We start from the raw sequence: 13,264 nt of genomic DNA on the forward strand, positions 1-13,264 counted from the left end.
GTCTTTGGAAAGGATTTTAGATATATTTGCTATCAATAGCTGAGAGAGAAACAATGAACTCCCTCATTGAAAGACTTCCTGCACAAGGTGACCAAAGAAACATTTCTAGAGTTCAGGGTTCATACTTGAAGACCAGCTTTCTTTATACACACACACACACACACATATATATATATATATATATATATATATACATACACACACATATATATATATACTGGTTTTGATAAGTAAAAGCTTGCAGGTACTTTTCACTAGAGAAAGGTGTTTTTTGATAAATTTTGCAGTGATGCCTCAGAGTTTAGGCTTTTCTGTTTTTCAGATTCTGTGCTGCTTTAGTGTGTGGGTCTGGGCTTCACATGAGGGCATGGTGAGCTCTGTGCACAGAGCAGGGAGACAAAACAATTCCTGCTCCAGCTGGGCACCAAGGACAAATGATCCCAATCTCAGCCCCAAGAGCACAAACCCCGTGGGCTGCAGAGAGAAAAACAAGCAGGATGGGACTGCAGGGGCTGCAGCTGGAACTGGACACTGAACTGCAATATGCACATGGAGCAGAGCTGAGCCCAGGGAGAGACCCCGGCAGCGCTCGTGCATTTTGGGGCCATTTGGGTTCATCCTGGGTGCAGCCCTGGCTGGGCTCTGGTGCTGCCCAAGGTGCATCCATGGAGATCCTTGGAATGAATCCCTGCTTTATTCTGTAACTGTCTGATCTCTGCTCTAGGTCAGCCTTCTCAAGGCAGTAGATATTAATTTCCAACAGCTGGAATAAACAGCAACTCTCAAGCACAAACCATGGCACAGCTGCTCTGGAAATCCAGAGGAAAGGTTTTGACAAGACAAGAGGCTGCTCTTCCAAATTCTGCCTTATCCACGTTGGTAGGCAGAACCTGGGAGCTGAGACACAGGCAGCCCCACATGGCTCTGCTTTTATCCCCTCGTGTGTCTCACCCAGGGAGCTGATCTGCCAATTCACCTCCAGTCCCTGGGGAAGCTATCTGTGTTACAACTCTGGCTTCTTTAATCTCAGGCTTTGCAGGCTTTTAGACTTTAGTTACAAAAAGTGAACTTTTTACACCGCTGTATGAAGATCAGGACAACAGTACAGGATAAGACAACACTTCTCTGTATGGCATCCTCTCAGATCAGGTGTTCAGTTTTAAAAGAATAGCAAAAGAGAGAAGTTTTAGTCTAATATTCTTTAATTACTTCTGATCAGATCAGATTCAGGCAGTTCTTGGTGTGCACTTAAGCAACAGCAAAACAAGCAGGCATTTCAGAAAACTGTTTTATCCAGCTATCATGGACATTAACCAGCAGAGAAAGCATTACAGTATTTCAAAACTTCAACACAAACAGACATAAAACTTACAGAAACTTTTTAAATGAGAAAACTATTTTTTCTTATGAGGAACATCCATAAGAACAACATACAGAGGAAAAAACTGTTCTCTTAATGGAGAGAAGATGACAGATGCTTCTTTCGCAACATCCAATCATAAGAGTAATAAAAGATAAAGCTATTCAAACACCAGATATATCAGATGTATTTATTTGGTCAGTAATGGAACTTCTACCAGCATAATTTATTATATAAAATATATATAATAATATACATAATATATATAATTTATTTCTGTTTCAGTGTATTCCAAAACTGACATATAAGAAAAGCTTAAGTCTAATATTCTCCCACAACCAGCCTGCTGTAAAGAGTAGGATAACATTTTTTAAAATGCACCACTAGATTTTTAGTATCTGCATTAGTCTGGAAGTTTGGATTTATTTTATAATTTTAAAATCTTTTAAATGTAATTTTTGTAACAGTATTTGATTTGGCAGCAGAAATTATGAAGAACTCAGAAAACCCAACTCCAAGCCAACAACAAAAAAAAAAACATCTCCCCAAACAATTACCCTAAAAGGCTCCAAAGTATACAAGATGAATGTTAAGGAAATATTGCCTATTAAAGCTCTGATGACAAACATGAAAACCCCAAAATACTCTGAAACCAAGAGGTGCTATTCTATCTAACTTAATACCATGATCAAATTGTAAAGGATTCCCACTTCAGGATCAGCAGCAGAGTTACTGGGAGGCTTTAGAAAGGCTGTAAACCTGATGCTTGTATTTGTAGCTTCTAGGTAATTCAAACTGTGATTTTCCAAATATTGACTAATTATTAACTATTAACTAATGTTAACTGACTGTACCAGGCTCTAGAGCCAAATCCTTAATGGTGATTTTTCACTGATTTTCCCTTTTGTGTCAAACCATCTCTCAGCTGGGGTGAGTCACATTCTGCTCAGTTTTCCACAAGTAAAGGAGTAAATCTAAGTATCAGTGGCAAATTGATGTGAAAGCAGCCAAAAATATCTGAAAGTTTTACCAGTCAGGTAGAGGATTATTTGGGGGTGGGAGTACATGCACAAACTTCTCAGAAGCTTTTATGATTATATATGGCAACTATACACAGGTCCAGAAGGATACAGGCTGCTCCTTACAATCTTCACAACTGCCTACTCAAAAAGCACTTCTGAGGGCTCAGGAAATGAAATGAAATAGCAGAGAATTGCCCAGAGATTTGGCAAATAAAAGATCTAAGGTGTGTTCTGGGCCACTGCTACATTCGATTTTGGACACATTTTTAAGAAGTGTGTATTATACAAGGCTTCTAAATGTATAAAATTTGAGTGCAAAAAGGAAGATGATGCAAGGGGAAAAGCAGAATATGAAAAGAAAGTAATACAAACCACTCCAGGAAATTGTATGCCTTACCCTCCTTGAAACAGAAAGAACTACATAGTGCTAATGGCTTTCTAGATCAATAAACTGGCCTGCAAACTAACTTTTAAAGCTTCACCTTTGAAACTTATATGTATTATTGAGCAAACACACTCTGTTACATTCATCTCAGTTAAAGTTCAGGTTTTGCTTTGTTGACACCCGTAAGTAATTTTGAAACAATTGACCAAAAGCAGAGAAAATAATGATCGGTGAGGTTTAATTTTTTGCAAGCAAAAAAACACCCAAGTGCTGGCTCTGAAAAACCCTCATTTTCCTTTATATAAGCGTATGTATAAAGAAAAATAATCAATAGGAGGCTGATGTCTTGGGCAGGAGGCTGGCTGGAGGCTGGCAGGGCGTTTGTGTCACCCAGGGCTCTGAGGCAGGAGGAGCATCCCCGTGCAGCACAGGAGGATGACACACATCCCTGTTGCCATGGCTACCGTGGGGAGAGGGGCCTGGCAGGGACCAATGGCCTTCTCCAGGCTGGCACTGCCACCGAGGGGAGGGCAAAACCCTCCCAGACATCTCGGCTGAGCACAAGCACCGACATTTACACACGAGGGCTCGGTGCAGGTAACGCTCCTAAGGCACACTGGCAGCCAGGAAAACAGCCTTTCCTGCCTCATCTCCCTGCAAAAATGATTCCCAAGATATTCCTGAGATATTGGACTTGTATTAAATCATTTCAGGCTCTCCAGAGTCTGTGCTAATTGGCTTCTACTGCACTAGCATTTCTATTGTACAGCAAGAATTACCTTTCAATTGAGCATCAATATATACAATTGATTATATTATTTCCATCAGCTCCAAAGGACTGCCATGTTACTGAATATGACAAAGAATAACTTATAGGGCACTGTTCAAATTAGAAAAGGTCTTTCAGCCTATGTTGTTACACTTAAAGTGTTTTTGATTCCCACATTTTATGATTTATGAAGAGTACAGAGATTTTTGGAAGTCTGATAAGCTGATTTGTAAATTGAAATAGCATTCTTATTTCTTTACTTCTCTTTCAATGCTCACCACATAAAGATACTACCATTTCACACAAATTAAAATAACAATAAAAAAACCTGAACGTTTAGGGGTAAATGTTTAACCTCAAGAATCTTGAGCAGATTATGCTAAAGCAATAATTTTAAAAAGAAATACTGTAGGTGAAAATGTGTTTTGCTTATTTCCATTATCTTTGGCCATCCATTTATTAGCTAATTGCACAGAAAATGCATTTTACTAATGCTCTCTTAAATTTCTTTCTTTGCATATCTGTAACAGGTAAAAAAATGCAAAAAATCCCTTAAAACATGAACAGCACTATTTATTTTGCTTGTTTACTTTAGTGATGTTTAGAAACAATTTGTTCCTTAATAATTTGTCCAAGACCTTGTGCAGGAAAAGCAATAAAAGAATAGTTACAGGATTAAAGAGGAGTGTGAGGGTGTGCAGTACCTGGGGATCAGAGCCATCAAAGCCCTCCTGGGAAATGATCCTCTGAATGGACTGAAGCAGCCTTGCATAACCACTGTTCATATTCCTGTTGGGAAGCAGAAATATTTCAGTTACACATTTTCATATTCTCCTATATGTCCCTAACAGCTGTATAAAAAATAAATATGAACAGATGCAGCCTTCAGTGCAAGTGTCACATAGAAAAGAGGTGTCAGAGAAGAAAAAAAAAAAAAACCCAAACTCTTTGAATAAATTTGACATTATAAGCAGTTGTGATTGCTTCATATTAACTAGTTCAGTGCTCAGACATTTAGTGAAAGCTAAAATCTCTAGGGATTAAGATAACTTAATTATGTCAGGCTCACTTACATCTAGAAGATTAATGATTTAATGTATCAACTTAAAGTTGAACCCATTCCAGCCCAGTACTAATCTTCTGTAAGTGACAAGGATCTACCCAGTTGTTGTTCCAAGTATACCTAATCAATGCCCTGATGAACAGAGTTGACTTTCTATGAAAATTTTCATGCATTTTCACTGCTTTATTTGCATGACAGCAAAATTGTGAGGTAGCATTTATTCTATGCATTGTTTAGAAAATACAACACTCAGAAAAACAAACAGAAGCAAATGGCTAAAAATGGATTTCAGCAGACAACACAAAATGAAAGTTTAGCACATCATCTTGTCAGACTTAGAAGCTCTTTACTTTCAAAGAGCAACTGAGGTGCTCACTTTTTTAAAAGAGAAACTGTTTTCTTAAATCCCATGGACCACACTGGGTTGAGTGTCTGGGCCTGATGCAGGTTCCTCATTGCAGCTTAAGCCCTTCCATCTTTTCTGTCTTTGACATTTTCCTCCAGTCTCATCAAGGGCTGAGGATACAAACCTCTTGCTCTACTTCTTGAGAAATACAACAGGTTATTTTGAAAATTTTGCCTCTAAAAATATTCTTGTTTGCTCCATAATTTGTGAGTCTGGTGACAGATCAGGTTGGAAGGCACCTTGAGAGACCACCTGGCCCAAATATTAATGAGACATTATTATTAATATTATTCCCTTTACTAAGAGCCTCGACTGTTATGCAATGCATTTTACTGACAAAAAAACCCAAATAAACTTGCTTTCATCCCTTGGCACAGGAAATAATTCAATTTTTCTGAGAAGCATGTAAGAATTGCAATGATCTGTCTTTTGCACCTTTGCTTCAACATAAAAATGTGTGTTTCCTTTAAAAAAACAGTATCCATACCACCCCAACCCTCAAATATACTTGAGTTATAAACATCTACAATCAAAAAAGTAATGTGGTCCTAAGAAATTTGAGTTTTGAAACAATCAATATCAAAAAACATTAGGAGATGACCTTTCTCTGATATGAACACAAAGGAGAGTTTCCAAATTAAACTCTATTTTTGTTTCAGATTTAGAATCCTAGAAGGCTACTGGCTAAACTGATGCACTTTAATACCCTTTATGAAATTCAGAGCTGAAAATTAACTGGCAGTGTATAATCTCAACCTGATATTTCATGCATAAAGTCTGCCTTGCCACACAAAAAAAACAAGTTGGACTTCTCAAGTTCATGACTTTCCCAGTGTTCAGTTGCAAAAGGAATGGCTATTGAATGTTCTACCTACACTGTGTGGCAGCTGTCAGTTTGCAGGGTGAACTTTAGCCCCCCACAGTAGCCAAAATTCTCTCTCTGTGTCTTTGCATTATCACAACAGATAATATTATTTTTGCAAAAAAAAAAAAAAAAAAAATACTGCAATCAAAATATTTGCTGATTTCTTATTCATTACTAACTTGTTTTTAAAAGTTAGTGGATAAAAGAATAAAATAATCAAAGCACTAGCAGGACTGAAGAGTCCCAAAATTAAAACAAAGAAATCAAATAGATCTTCAGATAATATACCAGAAAGAGATTTGCAGAAAAGAAAGAATTTTTAAAAACCATGTAATGTGTGTAGATTTTTTTAAAAAATGTCAAAACAGGTGCTCTTTTACCTCTTTCTAAAATTTTCATGGCTTCCTTGAATTTGACCCATCTTATGTAAATAAGAACATGAAAAATATTGTAGAAGCACTGTTTATAAAAGCAAGTTGCATTACCCTTCTGGCAATGTTTGTCACAATATTTAAGGAAGGAAATAAGTTATTTCTTATTTTCCAATTTCTAGTCTTTTTTTTTTTGGTTTTGTTGCTAAACATGACTTGATGTTGATAATGAGTTTAAACGATTCCTTCTTTACTCTTTTTTTTTTGTTTAGCACTCTAGTAATGGATAAAGCAGGAGGTGGCAAGAAGGTATCCTGGTTACAGCAAAGGCTCTGACTTCTCTGCTGATAGTTTCCAAGCAGTTAACAAAGGTTGGGTTATCAAGGGTATGACAAATAGCCTTGTTATGGAAAAGGAGACTCCATTAGGCAAGACAGTCAAACCTGTTTTATCTACATTTATTGGTAAATCTAGTCTCTAGATAAACTTTTTCTTTTTTCAAAAGCACATACTTTCTTAAGGCAAGATTTACAAGTGTTACTGAAAAAATACAACTTAATTATTTTGGTTCCTTTGATTACCAAACCCGCTTGTTTGGTTATTGCCCTGAAGAAGGAGCCTGAAAGCAGAGATGGAAAATAAGTGTTGCCTGCAGTGCACAGGGCCACCAGAGAGGGTATTCCTGCCTTCCTGCTGGGCACCAGCTCCAGCAGTGCAGCGACCAGGACACGGAATATCCTGGCAACAACCCCTGCAGAGCAGCTTTACACGTCCCTGTAAAGCTGGGCCAGCACCAGGACAGAACTGCCCTTCCCCAGCATAAAAGTGAGATAAGACAGGGAGAGTTTCTGCCTTCTTGTGGCACCAAACACCCCGGCCCATTTACTGCTTCCTTTAGGAGCACTGTCTTCACAACCTGTCTTCAATGAATTTTTATCACGGGGAAATGAACTTCCATCCACCTTGAGTGATTATCCCAAGGGAACCCCCTGGTCTAATTCAGCCATCAGGTCCCAGAATTGCAGGAAGGAGAGCAAACATGGCTATAAATGTTATACCTGCACTGGCTGGCAGGTGCCAGTTTATAGGGAACACTTTGCCCCTCCCTCCATCAAAAACCAGGTACACACACACATGTGAAACACAGGAAACAAAAGGAGGACTGATCCAAACTTTAAGGTGAACAAATAATGTTGACGACCTCCAAAATTAATTGTTAATTGCAAAGGAAAGGTCAGTTTTAATCTAAACAGTCACAAAAATCACCTTTCTTTCCAAGTCCAAAAAGAAACCAAGTGCTTGTGTGGATAGCCAGAGAGGGACATATATATAAATATACATGATTTCTCAAAAGGGCCAAGAGTTTCTGGCCTATATATAGTCCCTACATCTCTGACCCTGCAAGAGAAACTCTGCAATTGTCTAAAAAAATACATTAGTTACAATTACAGAGACAGTTCACTCACTGAGCAACAGGTGAAATAAAATGAATTTCTTTTTTTGGATTTAATTTAATTTAGACATCATGACTAATGTGAATTAAAGAATCACAAATGACAGGGATGAAAAGGACCTCAATTAGTCTGACTGATGTTTATCTAGCTTGTCCTTAGGAATTTTTAGTGATGGAGATTTACAATACTCCTGTCTGCAAGGCAACTTCTCGTGCAAATCATTAGAAAGAAGATCTCCATATTTTCTGCCTGCATTTCTACCATATTTACTGCAGCCCATGACTGCAGAAGACAGAGTTGCATCCTCTGCTCAACTCTGCTTCCATTTTTCCAAGAACTTCCATTCTTCTTTTTAAGCCTTATATCAGGGACTGTAATTTTGAAAAACTCTTCCTTCCCACCGTATCTTAACACTGACCTAGTACAACCTTTTTAAAATAGGGACTCCAAAACCAACTGTGTTTGTGGTCAGAAATGACAATAATCAAAGTCAGAAGACAAATGATCTCCTGTCATATGTCATGTAGTTTTTAGACTGCATGACAATGTTTGGAATGGTGGCTGGCTGTTACTTTGGTGCCTGCCTTTACTCCCAATGCCACAATTTCTTAATTTCCTTGGGAGAGGCTTCTTGAAGGAGACCCATGTTGAGGTGGCAGGGAGAGGAGAAGGAGATAAAACTTCCAAAGGCCAGCTTTATCTGATCGTGTTCCTCAACTCATCACTCTGTGCTCTACCAATTTGCCAAGAAATTTACATAAATCCAATATTTCTGTTAGATTTAAACTAAAAAAAAGGTAGAACTCATATAGTAAGAATGATGCACTTTTAACAGGCTAACACACAAGCACAATATCAGCATTAAACAAGGCTTATAAAATCAAATGCATAAAGTCCATTCCTTACACTATACTGATGAGTTAATTTGATTTTAATGTAAAATAAAGTAATACTTTACATCCATATCATTAGTGGATGAGTCACAACATTCTCATTAGCTAGAGAAGAGAAAGGGAGTTAAATTGCTCAGTAACTGTAACAACACTTGCAACCTGTCAGATATTTTTGTGTCCATCCTCTATTGCTCTGCTACTAAAAATTAGAAATTATAACATTAATATAAACAAAGTTAGTTCAAATACTCATATAGAAAGAAGTTCTCTGCTTTATCCTAAAATTGGGTTTTTTTACACTATCACAAGAATTTACTTCAAAAAGCAGAGGCATTTGATCATGTAACACAGAACAAATCAGAGAGAGACTTGGCTTTTGCTTTGCTACAGCTCTAAGAAAGGTGGTTCATACTGCACTTCTTTCATAAATCTGAGGTTTTATATGAGTGCACTGCAGTGGAAATCAATCCCAATGAATCCCACACTGCCTCCATGAGCTGGCCATACACACTGGGATCTATAAACCTAGGAATTACATGAATGATATAAATTATACTATTATATAAATTCAGTGACTGGGCTGGACAAAGAAATTGCTGGCCCAGCCTTGATGTTTGACTTGACTTGAAGTGTCTCCAAGAAAGATACAATGGACGTGTGTCTACAGGCTGAGTCTTTGCTGCTGTCACTCAATTTCTCTCAGTCTTCCTTAATTCACTACTGACAGCCATAAACATAATGAGTTATTCATTCCAAGAAGAGTTTGAATAGGAAATGTTTTGTAAGACATAATTAGTGATTGTAATTTTATTCACAGCATAGTGCATTTTCCTTAGGTGAAGCTGTAGGACGCAAGAATTAAAAGCACACCATCAACTAATCTGATCCAGCACTCTAAGCTATGTAGGTCAAGGATGGCCTGTCTCCTAAGCCCTGCAAACTGCAGAGATCCTTCTAAGGCTGATAGCCACCTGACAAGCCCATCCCTGAGCTGCTGGGGCACGGTGCTCAGGGAGGATTCTCAGCCAGACAGGAACAGCTCTCCCCGTCCCCACAACGGGCTCTCAGCAGGGCTGGGCTCAACGTGCAGCTAGGCTGTCCTAGTAATGTCTGCCTTAATTGGCACTGCCAACCTGCTCCCTCCCCTGCCAGTTTTCAGCTTCCTCATTCCCCTGGCTGGATTGGGATTGAAGGCGCTGGAGAGGATAGTTCAGGTTCACACTCAGGTGCTTATTAGTTCTTATCTATGTCACAGTCTCACAGGAAGTGAGTTCTGCAGTTCTTAACTAACAAGGCACGAAATGGCTAACTATCCTTTATTACAAGGGCTTTTAAGGCTAAACTGTCCAATTAAGAAATGACATCTAAATGATTTTCACTTTTAACCCAGTAACAGATCACTTGAAGTGAGTTTCCTGACCAATTACAAAATACCACCCCAAACCCATGGAGAAGGAGGTGAAGAAGGACCAGTCTCCACCCTAAAACCTCCATCTTGCTTTATATATATTACTATATTCTAAAACCCTTAAACTCTCAGTTTTCCACCCTGTGATATCACACACTTCTATTCAAACTCCACACCCACAATCCCAGTTCTGTCATTCCATTTTGGAAGCCTTCTCCATGGCCTCAGGTCAATGCAGTGTTCTCTTGGGGGTCAGTGCCTGTCAGCACAGAAAGTCTGAAATTCTCAGCATCCAGGCTTCCAACACTCCCCCAGCTGAGAGCAGAGCTCTGAGCTGTCCCTGTGCCACCCCAGGAAGTGCAGACCCAAAATTATCATTTCCTGCCAATGTGCATACAAAATCTAAACACACAACAGAACCATGGTGTCAAAACTTACCATGTTTTCATTTTAGGCTCAAAAGGCAATTCTTCATGGAGGTAAAAACGGTGCAGTTTTACAGACTGACACAGTTCTGGAGATATTTTTTTAGAAATATCATAATAATGGCCAAACTTTGTATATGTTGTTGGGCTGGTCTGTGGAAAAAACAATACTGATTACAATCTTCAACTATTATGTGTCAAAGGAAAGTAATTAACTAGCAATACACTTCAAAACTCTGTTTTTTTTTTTCCATTCAGCCTAAATAAAACTTCAGGTAGAAAAACGTTATAATATTTATTACTAAGTTTTCATTCCCCCATTGTCATACATGAATGTGAATCTTTCACACAGAGTTCCACCTTTACTATTCCAAGTTGCAGCACCAAAGTGCAGTCAGATAATTAAAATAATGTATTTTTTGCACAAGTTCTAGACAAATGATCACAAATTTGCAAACTCCAGATGCATGAAATCAGCAGAACACCATGTGTTCAGCCTCTGATTTTTCAGTCTCTGACAATTATATGGGTACTGAAGAAATATTTTCAGGTGACCTGGAAAATTATTCTCTTTATTGAGTGAAAAAACCAACCATTGCATCTCCATATAAGTGATTTTAATAGAAAAATAGGAAATAGTTTAAAATTATTTTGAATTCCTTGAAAATCAAATAAACAGTAGGCTGAGCATTACCTGCAATAACTATGATTTGCCATAATGAAGATACATTTTCTTCAGATCTTAATTTTGGTATATGAAACACCATAAATCAAATTTAATGTACACCTTTGCAGGAATTACACATTTTGAACATGCTGTGCTATTACATAGAGGAAATAAATGCATCTGTTTGGTCCACATTAACGGAATTCAGAACAGAACCTGCAACATTATTTGAATTATACATGTAAAGTTACATTAACACCCCTGTCCTGATTTAGGGACTCCCCCTCCAGATTGTTATAGCATAAAATATTCAAGTAGATAGTATTTTACCAAAAATGTATTGAACTGTTAAGATTAATTAGAATGATTTGATTTAGGGTAAATATTTTGAAGTTATTTGACTAATAGGTGTTAGGCTTGGTCAGTTAGCAGAGAATATCAACAGTAACAATAACGCAATACATTTCCAGGAACAACCAATGAAACCCAAACTTTTAGTTAAAAGAAATAATTAGTTTTTAATTTAAAAAAACCCCATGGAATTGCTTATGAATATCTAGTCATTAGAGGCAAACCAGTTTTACTTAAAAAAATTCATATATAGAAAAGCACATTCTGTAAATCAGTGTACCAATTTATTTCTCGGCATCTGATTTTTAAAACAGGCAGTTCAACAAAACATAACATTCCATCAAAATTTAAATGTTTTTATTCTAAAATGTAACTTTATTCAAAACAAGGATTCTGAAAGCAATTTAAACAGGGGCTGTTCTTTGGCCTATAATCTATTCTTTATCCGGATTACAGATCAGAATGTTTTTACTGCAATCTCTGCCAGAGCTCATCTTTTTATTGTGTACTTCCAAGCCCCCTTAATGTTTTAGAAAGGCCTTGACTAACTGAACTTTGATCTGATGTCTTCATTGAGAAAAGCTCCAGGTTGCCCATTTCAGATGCAAATCCTTCCTGAGGCCCAATAGAGTTTAGTAAAGACAGCAAAAAAGAAGAAACAAGAAGTTTCCAGGATCCTCTTTGAGAATCCTGAGGCACATTGGTGTCCTTAATCCACCCCGCTGCAGGGATTAAGGTAGGTGATAACCTCTCTCCTTCCAAAGAATGAGCACAGCGCCTACAAACTGGGTGGAGCCTGGGATTTGGCGCTAATAAAACCCCATAAAAGCAATAAAAGCTGGGTCCATGGTAGAGGGCCCTGAATAGGGCTCAGTGTCCTGCATTCCCAGGCTTAGCAGGGAGCTGGTGGAAAGCCTACCTGACCCAAGGAAGCATGAATAATGAAACGGAGCAGAGCGGCCGCGCGCGGCGCCCAGCGCGCACTCGCCATCCCTCTCTGACCGATACCTTGGGGTTGAGGTTTTTCTCTTCTGGTGAGGAGTGCAGCTTTTAGCTTTATATTAAGTTAGTTTATGGTTTAGTTTATATTAAGTGTTACTGGGATCTTTTCACAGGGTGGCGAAGACAAAACAATCCCCTTCCAGCTGGAGACTCAAGGACAATCTCTTCAAACTTCAGGCCCAAAGCTTGAACAATGTGAAAAGAGGAGGGCGGGCAAGCAAGCAAGGAGGATGAAACTTCATCATTTGGAGCTATTAATTGGGCAGTTGGCTCCTGTGTGCAAATGGACTAAAACTTATAAAAATGCGAGATCTCGTGACCAAGCCCTCTTTTGCTTCCATCTTGGAGCCATCTGGGCACTGCCAGGGTGTGGCCTTTGAAGGCTTTTCAATAAATATCCACTTTATTCCTCTTAACTCCTTCTAGCCTCAGTTCCAGCTCCTTAAGAAGACATCACTACATTCCTTAGCAGGCTGGAGGCTCAGGCCAGCTCTTTCCTGGATTCCTGGTTTGCACAAGGAGAAATACTCAGAATTGTCAGTGAGCAGAGCGTGCTTTTATGCTACCGTCTGCTGTTAGTGTTTCTAATTGCAATACTAATGTGCTAGAAATCTCAGATTTAGGATGAACCAAGGCAGAAAATTGATTTCATGCTGTGACAGTTTATATATTGCCCCAAGAACATAAGCAGTTCATTCAAAAAAAAAAACCAAACCAAAAAAACCACACTGTCTTACATTGCAAAACAGGCTCTCCATATCCTCAAAAGCTGAAATTAAATTCACCTCTGATACAAACTTAAGTAAGAAACTGGCAAAGGCAC

At 38.4% G+C, this 13,264-nt stretch overlaps 1 protein-coding gene and 1 long non-coding RNA gene across 4 annotated transcripts in view; one reads left to right on the forward strand and one right to left on the reverse strand.

Moving 5' to 3' along the window:
* ELP4 (elongator acetyltransferase complex subunit 4) overlaps positions 1-13,264 on the reverse strand; it is a 135,343-nt gene that overhangs the window by 91,943 nt on the left and 30,136 nt on the right. For all 3 annotated transcript variants that reach the window (XM_064426005.1, XM_064426004.1, XM_064426003.1), the window contains exons 5-6: positions 10,435-10,574; positions 4,241-4,325 (exon numbers count right to left, since the gene is read on the reverse strand). In XM_064426005.1, coding sequence (XP_064282075.1) covers positions 4,241-4,325; positions 10,435-10,574 — 225 coding nt within the window. The remainder of the gene's footprint in view (positions 1-4,240; positions 4,326-10,434; positions 10,575-13,264) is intronic.
* LOC135303831 (uncharacterized) lies at positions 3,132-12,837 on the forward strand. The gene is made up of 4 exons (XR_010365219.1): positions 3,132-3,364; positions 6,514-6,550; positions 12,022-12,175; positions 12,555-12,837. It is a non-coding gene; the product is annotated as an uncharacterized LOC135303831 (long non-coding RNA).

The sequence above is a fragment of the Passer domesticus genome, chromosome 6 (genome assembly GCF_036417665.1).
Source record: "Passer domesticus isolate bPasDom1 chromosome 6, bPasDom1.hap1, whole genome shotgun sequence".
NCBI classification, from domain to species: Eukaryota; Metazoa; Chordata; class Aves; order Passeriformes; family Passeridae; genus Passer; species Passer domesticus.